The sequence below is a fragment of the Schistosoma haematobium genome, chromosome 2 (assembly GCF_000699445.3).
Source record: "Schistosoma haematobium chromosome 2, whole genome shotgun sequence".
Classification (NCBI taxonomy): domain Eukaryota; kingdom Metazoa; phylum Platyhelminthes; class Trematoda; order Strigeidida; family Schistosomatidae; genus Schistosoma; species Schistosoma haematobium.
The window spans coordinates 16038279-16050203 of record NC_067197.1 but is presented as its reverse complement, the minus strand read 5'-3'; the positions used below and the strand labels follow the sequence as shown (position 1 = coordinate 16050203).

Here is an 11925-nt window from a genome sequence, read left to right as displayed (position 1 = left end):
TTATCACTGTTTAATTCCATGAATCCTTCACTACCTCTAAAATTATCACACAATTTATGAACTCCACTCAACTACTACACTACCCATCCTGAATTGTTTCCTTAATTCTAACACCAATTAACCTCTGACCTGTTCTTACATATATATATATATATATATATATATATATATATAGTTATTATTGTAAACCTTTGTCTTTCCAATCATTTACATTCATTTATGTCAATTATTTCACACTATTTCTTATCTCAATGTAAAATTCTATTACATATTTGGTTGTAAGCAGCTGACAAGAAACCTCGAAATATTATGAATTCATACTATTCTGCATCAATATTAGTTCTTGCTTAATTTAAATTCATAAAGGGAACTAATTGCATGAAATAATCAGTATGTTAGGAGATAGTTATCCTTACAGATTGAGTCCATTCATGGAACCGAAATGTATTGAATATTTGTTTCGTTCAAGGTAAGAACTCTTAGAAATTTTATTCCTACGATGGAATACTGGATAATTCTATGACATTCAGTTTTCAAAGGTAACACGATATGTTTGAACCATTGATTTGAAATACAATGACTCATATCTATCATCTCTCGAAATAGCATGAAGATCATCTAGTGCCATTTGGTTAGTGACTAATTTTTTAACGACATCGGTAAACTGTATTGCTCACTAAACCATTTAGATACCATCTCGACACTAATACGTACCGGAAAACTGTTTATTTCAGTGATTTATAAAGATTATTTCAATCTGCCAATTCTTCATCAAAGTAAAAAACTACTCGTCATGGGAATAGTAAAATAAAGCAAATTCTTGACAAATTTCCGTTGAATTCATGAAGCCATACTTATGTCATGGTAGGAAATTGAAGCCACTTGATCAAGACATAATCATATCACTTTGAGATTTTTGTTTATATCACATAAGTCTAATCTATCATATATAACTTGTCAGTAACAGGTTGTATGGTCACTCGGTAGCTGATCAATCACAGTTTATAAATGACTAGATTCTTCCCTAAACCTGCGTATTAAAATCTTTTAAGTTGTTTGGAGAGCTTTGACTACCTACGTCTCTAGAGAAGCTCATTGCATAGTATATTTTCTTCCTAAGACTTATGTGATTGACCGAAAGTTGATGAATGAACGCGCTTGATATATTAAAAGTTCTTTTATAAACTTAAAGTATTTTTTTATTTTAGCCTAGTTTAACTGAGAAGTGTTGTGATAGACAACTACCATAGTATTTCAATTAAATAAGTCCCCTCAAGAAGCTGATACATTACGTAAACTATAATGACTTAAAAGCCATATTACTGTTCATCTCCATTACAAATTGAACATGTCGCATTCAAAACAGATGATTTGTTAGGTATCTCGTTACATTTAATGTTATTTTTCTAAAGAGATAAGTTCGGTTTCGTTTTATATATTCGTGTCTGCGTACATTGATCAATACTTAGATTGGCTGAACGAAATAATAAATCACTCTAATTTGATAAATTATTTTGCCTTTTTTGTAAGGACAGATGTTGTTTAGGTTAGCCTCAATAGTTTCTGAATTCAACCCAAACTTCATAGAAGAGGTGAATTATGGCCGGCAATCGAATCTGGGATTTGCATTCCTTTCGATTCAAGATTCTACATCTAACCAAAGTCCAACTCTGCTATGAAACTTGTGCCAAAACTCTTATATCGAAGCAATTTTGACAGGATGTACAAATACCAACTAACACTGATAAGAGTTCAGTCAAGAATATTAATAACAGGATAACTCAAACCCTTGGAAATTAGATTGAGCTCAATAAATGTGTTATGTTCCTCACTTTCTACCGCTTAATGAGTGAAAACTGTAGTTAGAGCTTAATTTTTATTAAACATTTAAAATTTTCTGCAACTGACTGTTATGAGCATGGAAGTGTTAAAAACCTGACATGCCAGATGGAAACGACAAATATAGTAAGAAATAGGTTTGGAAATAACATCTTAAATGAAAATTATGAAAGTTCAGTACACAATGCTTTTACTGTACTCTGAAAACACTAAGAATGACGCAGGCAGTTCTGTGATAAGAGTCCGCTTTGATAATGATAAAAACCATAATGAATTAAGTCACCAATAATCATTCATTTGAGATCTTTTAAAAAACTAGCAACTGATATTCATAACTATTCCATCGTGGTGTTGTTCGGCTTTGTTTTTCATTGTCTCTGGACTACTCAAACAATTTTTATTGCTCTAAAGGATGCTTCAAGATGCAGTCTTTTCACATATTGACTGGTTGCTTGATCATGTAGAAAATACTCTCTGTTCTAATCACGTCAATTAAATAACTGACAAATTATTTTCTTTTTTGATCTATGAAGATTCACGTTTATTTACACAATGATTTTCACTATTATATTCTTGAAATTAAATTGAGTATAAGATGGATTTACGTTACGAAACTTTGCTACTATTGTTTCATTGAAAGTTTTTTCATATACAGTTTGTATCTCATCATTATGGTAAAGGATTACCTAATAAAATCTTATTAGTAACCATCATATTTACCAGGTATGGATATCAATATTCGTCTATGGTTAATGTTCTGTCTACTTTAAACGATCTCAAATCACTGACCAATCAAAAGTTTGAATGCTACTACCGAGTTCGGAATTTAAATCAGCTTTCGTGAAACCACAAAAGCCATTCAAACAGGTCTTATCCATTATTTATACACTGATGCAGATCAAATGGGTTTTGTTATGTCTGGAAAGTCTTAATATCAACATCAGTTGTGTACCTAAGACCCTTATTCAAGATTCTGGAGAAGTAAAATGAATCAGCTCTCCTTCTGGAGAATCAAAAGGCCAGTTTCATACGCGTCTGTCCAGGGACCCTATGGTATCTTCGTACTGTTTGTCTGGTGTTGATATCGTAGCAAGCACCAAAACGGAGAGAGTGCTAATCGATTTGGTCCCCATTATTAGTCGATTATTTACTTCGCAGATTGTTCGAAGGTCGTGAAAAACTTCCTTGCAAGGAGCATAGCGATTTTTGCTGTAGTTGTGGATATTTGTTTTATAACACCTGGATCAAATGATTTATTTCAGCAGAATATTTATATGGAGATTGAAGACTGGGCAAATACTTAGCTAACTACAACTATGTAACCTTAAAGGATTTAAAGAAACGGCTTTACAAGAATCAATAATCCAAGGTCGATTATAAAATTTGGCAGCTCATACATCGATGTGGTTTACTTTTGATTCATAACACTGCTATGCATGTCAATTGTCTCAAACCAAACAATCACAGAGAAAATAAAATATGAAAAACCGAGCTTTACTTATTCTAGCCTCTATATATGTATATAACATTAACTAAAAAGTCGATATTTTCAGTTTCTTACTGCTAATCTGTAATTGAGTAGAATAGTTCTTTTTTCTCCTTCTTTCTCCGAAAAAAAGAGTATTCAAACAAATAAACACACAAAACAATAGTGATTCGTTTGTTTTAAAGGTTTAAAGAAAATAAATAAACATGAATGCACATATGTATGTATGTTTCCAGCGTATATATATATAAATGGAAATTATCTGAAGATTACTGGGTTAATGTTGTTAATTATAATACAACTATTATTACTATTGATTGATGGGAAAAGATCAATTGTAGCTTCATCCACCTCTCCATAACATCACCTTTGTCATTATTAATAGTAACATTATAATTTGTATGGTTATTCACCGTAATAAACATTCATTTTATAATCATCAGAAATTACAAAAGTCAAATAAAATCTTATAGTTATCTTCGCATTTTCTACAGATCATCATCAAATAGAATATGCAGTTACATTTGGAAAATATTCGAGGAAACAATTCAAGAGTATAAACAACATGAATAAACAAACAAAACAAAACAAAAAAAACAGAACAGACAATAAACATTCACACATACACAAAGAGAGAGAAAATATATAAATAAACAAAATTAAGCTAAATAACATAATTATTATGTTACTTAATGCCTAAATACAATTAAACATTGTAATTTTGTTGTTATTGTTGTTATTTTCATAACTAACACCATAAAGATAAATGAAATCATTAAAACAAAAAAAAACACACAAAATATTCAAGAATATAAAACATTCAATAATATTGAATAAATAGAGAAATAGTAATAATACAAAAAACAAATGTGACATATGTAAATGGTTTATTACTCAAGTGGATGGTTTTTTGAGTTTAGTTTGGACAAAATTATATGGATTTGTACATGGCAATAATAGTTAAATGGTTATGATGATAAAGGAGAAACAGTTGATTTACTTTACGTTTTTTATTACCTTCAAAAAGAGAGGTAACCCCATCTTCTCTACCTGATTGTCAATATAATGATATTGATAAAATTATAATGTTCAAATAGAGATAACTTACTGAATGACGGTAAACATACTAGTAATGCTAGTAGTAGTGAACTTCAAAAGAAAAAGCATATTAACAACGAATTACAGATGCATGTATGGTATACATATAACATCAACGTAAAGGTGATGTGATCGGTACACAATTAGTTATGGGTAATGCACCAACCGTTACAGTAAATTTATTATTGACTTCTGATGATGGATCATTTAAACTAGGATTGGGTAAACTGTCGGATGGTAAAAGAATATTTGTAGGATTGTCATTAGAACATTGAGTTATTGTTGTTGTTGTGGTGGTGGTTGGCATTGTTGTATCAGGTTGATAATGCATTGTTTGTAGATTCGGTTTGGTAGCAGTCGACCATAAACAAGCATAGCGTTCTCTTAATAACCGCATACAATCCGATAATAATGTTTTATCTCTTTGTGATTTAGCATGTTGACATAGGCCATGAATTAAAGTAATACCAGCCTTATATCGTTGAAGAGACTAAAAAGGAGAAGACTTCATTTTAAAAGAATGTTTTTATAATCATTTATTATTATAAGACATAAAGAGTTAAAATAAGTTTTATTTTCAGCTTGTTTACTCAGATAAGCACCCATGATCAGACGGGGTTAAAAAAAACAAGAATACGAGTCTTTATCAACTAAAATGGTTGGGACATGTTATATAACTCTTATCCACCTCCTGTATTGTCGAACGATTATGTCTGGTGGAGCAGTAGGTTGGATGAAAGATGAGGGTGACCAAACTAAAACATATCACTAGGTTATGAAGTCACTGACCGTTGGACTAGATCGGGTAAGTAGGTGTGGACCAACTCGGTTGGGGTTCTGCTCGATTATCGTAACCAACCACTAGACTTCAAGTGACATGGCTCAGAATCGTTTTCAATGGTACTGGTGCATCTATTCTTTGTATTCTTTATAGTTCATAAGTTTATACACTACCTTATAATTTTCTTTTTCTTAACTTAAACCTGTTAACTCTCGTAAGAACGTAGCTCACCCATTAGGATTCTCCAACCAACTCTATCCTGGGCTTTTCTTTCCAGTTGCTTTTAGATGAGATCCATTCTCTTCATGTTTGCCTCTAATTTTTAGCGCAATGTGTTCTTTGGACTCTCGCTTTTCCTTTAATCTTGAGGATTACAAGTTAGGCTCTTTTAATTCTATTAATTCATATTTTCTTCTCGAATCGCACCTTCTATGGCTAATCTTTTGGATTACCACTAATACCTTTAATACAGCCAAAACTATAGAATTGACCTTGAAAATTTCATCTCACTGTGTTAATTGGGTGTGACAACTTGAAAGGCTGCACACGTGCCTCAAGTTCTACGTTGTATATGACCAACTGATAATGGGAATTTCAGTCTTGCTATATATGTGAAAAATTCATTCCTTAGCTTTTACAAAGGTAACATGAATATTAGATGATCAACTAATGATCACAAACTCGAACTTTAGTGATTTATAGTGCCATAGAATGTTTGAAATCCAAATGAAGGAAGACTGGAGATATTATTATTTATTGAGAAAACGAGTCTACGCAATTAGACAGAGTGGACGACCTATAAACAAAACAACACTTGAACAACGACAACTACAGACGAGTAATAAAACAGAACATTTATATGTAAAGAAAAGGTGATTACGTAAGTTACTATCAGAGTATATACAAATTTTGATAAGACAACAACCAATAAAAAATGAGTGTAAATTGCATAGGGTTATATAAATTCGGGAAGAAACAACAAAGTTCATACGAACTACCTTAGTTAAATACTACCGTCTTATTGTTATTACTTCCACTAATAAATCTCTGTTTAATTATTATGCTTTCAACATTACTATTAACCTTCTAAACACATGCACAATTTAGTTAGCACTCACCATACTTTGTTTATTGAATCTATATAACTGTTATGACCCTTTATTAAACATCGTATCTGATTTGTAATTACATCATAATTTCTGTTTTATCCTATCTTACCTATATTCATTCTGATCAATAATTTCATAATTTCATTTAACGTACAAATTAGCGAGACTATAAATTATGGACGAACCAATCAGATTTAGGATAACAGGTCTTGGATTTTGACGCGAGATTCATCCACTCATTTGGTTAAAGAGCATTTTGAGACTTTAGCTAATGTCAGTTAGTGATGAAAACTTTAAATCTAATTCCTAACCCTAACTATCAATTGTAAATTATAATCTTTATTCTTTACACGGGTTTATAATTCCCATTTAACCTTAGTGATATGGTATATGCTCCTTATGTTTGTCGACATAAGTAGTATGTAACACCAGTCAAAAGTGGAATGCGTGGGAGCAGAAGTTTGAGAAGATCGAGTTGAAGAGAACGGGAATGTAAACAGAGAGCAATTGTGATAGTAGTGAAGGAATAATGAAGTTTGAGATAATTAATAGAAGATTTACAAATGAAGTATTTGATGTATGGCTTTCCACATTTTTACGAAGGAACTCGGTAATTTTGCATTGAAGAATGAAATTGGTAGTCCTCAACTGAGTTTTCGTTCACTACAGATATTATGTTAACATTTATTATAAGCTTCACATCTTTATGGTTGCATTAACTTTGGTAGCAATTATGAAAAGACAAACGATAAAAAATATTACAACCGATCGGGATATATAAATGAACTGAAATAATTAATTGAATTAAACGGCTAGGGAACTATAATCACGTCTATATTTAGCAATGATGCTTTCATAAACCATCAATATGACTTATGCACTAAGAATAAACGTTAAAAAATGTAAACATACTAATGCGATTTCACCAATATACTCGTCCATTTCAGCAGCATAACACTGAAATTAAAAGAAAAAGCAGATGACACTAATAATCAATATGCTTGTTATAGAAAACCGTATTAAACAATAAGTGGTATAATAACACTATACTAAAGTGTACTTCAAATAACACACATATATTTAAAAAAAAAACAGAATGAGAGTTGAAATAATCAAATCTAAACAAAAGATTACTTCTTCAATCGAAAAATAGAATCTCAAAAAGTATGAAGACTGCATAAATATCACTGTAAGTGTAGATATTTACAACATGGATTTTAAATAATAATTTTTTTCCTAATTTACAGTTAACCTTTCATTAGTAATAAATGATAAAATTAATCTAGGATTGTAAATTTTCAAACAATTCTACAAAATTTCTAAGCGCGTTTTTGATTGAAAGTACTTGCACCTTTGTCAAATATTCGTATCAGGACTCGAAACGATTACCTTGCTTTTCAAACGTACAACCCATCATTCACTTGGACACTGATTTGAAATAATCATTATCTTGTGCAATGGGCATAGAAGTTAATTTCACTTATTTGAGTTTCAAATAAGACAAAACTTCTAGCCACTATCAAGACCTTGTTTAAAAATGATTGTAAGTTAGTGAAGCCAATCTGATCAGGATACACAAATCATAAAAGAGACTGATCAGTTGAAGCAATTAATATCAACAACGAAAAGACCTAAATCCTTACAAGTAAAACTGAGTTCCTCAAAATATTTTTACTGGTTATGAAAATATAATAAAACAAATAATAAAAAGAAAGTACAACTTAAAAAAGGACTACACGAATGGAACGTTAGTTTACCTTAGACAAATGTTAACACTAGATACCCTTCCTACAGGACAACTCAGATCAAGAACACGTGACTAACTTGACTAAAACATAAGTATATTCCACAACAAAAACCGACAGTAAAACCAACGATAATAAGGGTAAGAAAATATATAACCTATATAATACCCGTCAAACTATCTACTAGTCTGACTGAGCAAACAACTAATCATTATTTCCCTCGCCCACACATCATAAAGATAAAGCATTTTATCGTTTGCTCATGGTACACTCATAAATCTTGATCGACAACACGATTACGAAAAAAGTAATCTATGTTAGGCTCTGCAAAGTCCAAAACCATAGATTACGACTGCCACGTACATTTTAAACCAAGTTCCCCACTTCCCCTTTAATTTATATTAATAATCGATGACCTCATAGAATGATACGTTGTCTTAAGCTGAACAAACCCAGTCTTTTTCCGACCTAGTTTTATGCTAGCAAATATAGAACATCGAGTTTGACGGTGAATAGCTCATGTAAATCATGTTTTTCAAACACTTAAGTTGATAAGAATTTACAGCCCCATCATTTGATGTACTAACTAAAAGTAGCACACTACATTTAGTCATGCTTGATAGTGCTATTATAAACCTACTTCGCTTTGAGAAATCGAGCAGCAGTACATGAATCTATACCTTGTAAACGAGTAAGCATCGCTGAAGAGCACTTAGTCAGGATTCAAAGATCTATACTTTAAAAGTCAATTAATTCGTGCATAAATGAGAACGAAAGCTATTCAGTACTCTTTAGTTTTGAATTGTTCGCTAGTTTATATTATTTGATGATGAGAAATAATTTTGAATTGAAAGATCTTTACAAACGTCTTTTCCTAACAACCTCTCTAAGATGAATAAGAAGAAATGATAAAATCAGCACAATATAGTATTTAGACTAGTCTGTTTGTATTATATTAATCTTAAAAATCAATAAGATTGATCCTGTGAATAAACGAAGACTAGGAAATTCTTACTTAGCCTGAACAACACGTGTACAAAGCAATTAAACTGTGAAATATCCAAATAGATAAAGAAAAAAAACTTTTTAATGACGACAACAATGAGAAAACGAACTTGATCCAATGCATATTGAAATATTAAACGATTAGCTGTAATATTAGCTAAAAGTCTACCAACTGGTTCGATTAAATCTTCACGACGTGATTGCCTTGCTAATTGTCTAAGTCGGATATAACAACGATGGTATAATGTATTACAATCGACTAAACCTGAAAAATACAAATGAAAACAAATAGTTTGTACTAAGTAAAAAGAGAAGAATATTACTGAAAAAAATTTAGTCCAGTTGTCAATATAATAAAACAGGATCAAAGTTGTAAAACACGAAATATGGTATAGTATGAAATAAAATGTAATCAGTTAGAAAGATATTATTCAAGATGATCGATTAGACGAAATAATAAACAAAAATCAATCACCATCTTCCATAAAGTTTGACGCATGGGTTACATGTACATTTTTTACGTACGGCTGAAGCCATCGGTATCAACCGTGAAAAAAAACATGACCTCAGAGTGCGTGAAAACTTTTTACACCAATTCCCTTACCTAGGACAACGAAATAGGCGCTACTAGAGTGGCTGACAAATTAATAATTACACTCGCTATTCTGCCAACGTCTCTCATTTGAAATTCTTATTCTACTATTATTGTACAGCTGCAACACTATCTTTACGCCTGTGTAACACATTACAATATGTAAACTATCAATTTGGTGAAATGAAAACTTAGTGGCCACGTCACTCAACTTAAGTTAAATTATTGATTAATATTCCATCAATTCGATAAATAAATGTTCCAGTCCATTCATTTACTAATACCTTTCAATAGTAATTACTTTATTTACTTTATGCTTCAATTAATTCGTTATTCATTGATAATTAATTCCAAAGACACATTTTGATTTGTAATAATGTTATCTAACATAGTATCATTTGATTAACGTCGAGTTCATCATTATTATTAAGCATACATAATAATGTGGAGCCACAATGAAAAATTAAGTGAAAAGAAATACTTTTTCGCTAATTTCGTCTTGTTTTCGATAACAACAATACGCTACGCACTGTTCAATAGTTACTTTATCAAATGAATAGGATAGGCTAATTCAGTAGCTAGCTAATACAATTCAGTAACCAAGCAACACTTCTAGTAAGAAGGTTGTGATATATATGGGATTGGAGCCCAGTTTTTGAAATTCAAGTGATCTAAGCCACCTTGTTCTAGATCGAAATATTCAGACAAGGTCATTCAGCATATCAAAAGAATAGACATTTAATTAGGTGCAAAATAATAGACCTTGACGATATAATTAAAACAGAATGAAATTTAGTAATTATTATGAATATAAAGGCATGAAATCACGTAGAATTTTAAAAAATTGGTATACCCAAATGTCCTGGTATGGCCGACAATGGGGTGGCCCCGCCTCCCCTCTCGAAACGCATCTCCTCACGATGCTCCACTGCCTTGTGGGTCGGAACATTAGGTCAAAGGCTCAGGGTGTGGCCCCCTAAGAAAACCACATGCTTTGGTCTGGGCACCCGGGAAGTATCACAGCCCACACACAAATATGATGAAATGTCGATATTTATAGAAAATACTGGTCGCAGGACAGATAACGGTGACCATCTACTGCAACTGTTCACAGACAACAACCTGTTTCTCGCTAGCACTAACTTTCGGCACAGTCATCGCCGATGTGCCACCTGGCGTCCTCCCTCAGCATCTCAAGTCTGGACTCAGATTGATCACATCGCGATCAGCTACCGCTTGCGTGGTTATATACAATACTGCCGCTCCTTTTGGAGAACCTATCTGAACTCTGACCATGCCTTGGTCTGCGCCAATCTTACCTTACTTTTTAGTGGCCAACAAAGTGACCGCCACCAAAGGATTGATGTTAGCAAGTTGGTTGCAACTTCACGACGCCATGGAAATGGCGAGTAAAGCCGCTTACGGCTTCGCGAAACGTCCCGCTTATAAGCACTGCGCTCCTTACAACTCATCGAAGCCCGCCAGTCTACTCCGGGTGACCGTGAGTTTGACCACATACGAAGGCTGTTAGGTAATGAAATCGGGCAAAGCTTGCGTAAGGACCGAGAAGCCTGGTGGTCGGAGCGTGCTAATGAGATGGAAGCAGCAGCTGCATCTGATAACTACCGAAAACTCTTCCAAATCATCCGAGCCACTGGCAGCAAGAAGTCTGGTGTGAGCGAAACAATCTTCGAGGATGACGGGATGCCAACCACTAACATCCATCGACGTTTTAGACGATGAGCAGAATTCTTCGAAGGGCAGTTCAAATGGCTTGCTGCTCCGGCAACATCGGTCAGACTGTCCTGCCCTAAATGGCCGATGACGACTGATCCACCAAATGAGGCGGACGTCCGTAAAAAAATCCAAATCTTGAAGCGCTAGAAACCACCGGGCCTAGATGACTTACCTCCGACCCTCTTTAAAGATGGTGGTGACTTTCTAACTAAGGAACTGACAACGTTGTTTACAAAGGTCTGGGAACTAGAGAGTGTACCAACGTCAGGGAATGAGTCGATAGTTGTCCCTATCTTTAAACAGGGTTTATGTCGTTCCTGTAACAACTATCGGGGGATAAGTCTACTTCCGAGTGCGTCCAAGCTATTGGATCCCGTCATACTATGTAGGTTGTTCAAAACCCGAGAAAGATTGACTCGCGAGGAGCAGGCTGGTTTTTCGTTCCAGTCGAGGATCTATTGATCATATCTTCACCCTCCGCCAAATGTTAGAACACCGTTATACTTATCACAGGCCAACAATCGTAGTGGATG

General features: G+C 33.3%; 1 protein-coding gene across 3 annotated transcripts in view; it reads right to left on the bottom strand.

The window, feature by feature from the left end:
- Positions 1–2092: 2092 nt before the first annotated feature.
- The window catches only part of ULK2_1 (Serine/threonine-protein kinase ulk2), a 63461-nt gene continuing 53628 nt past the window's right edge, over positions 2093–11925 (bottom strand). For 2 of the 3 annotated variants that reach the window (XM_051214442.1, XM_051214440.1), the window contains exons 19-21: positions 9174–9328; positions 7226–7270; positions 2093–4913 (exon numbers count right to left, since the gene is read on the bottom strand). In XM_051214442.1, the coding sequence (XP_051067613.1) occupies positions 4536–4913; positions 7226–7270; positions 9174–9328 (578 nt within the window). In that variant the 3' untranslated portion in view covers positions 2093–4535. Of the gene's footprint in view, positions 4914–7225; positions 7271–7484; positions 9329–11925 lie in introns of those variants that run through there. The other variant, XM_051214441.1, reaches the window with a different exon arrangement.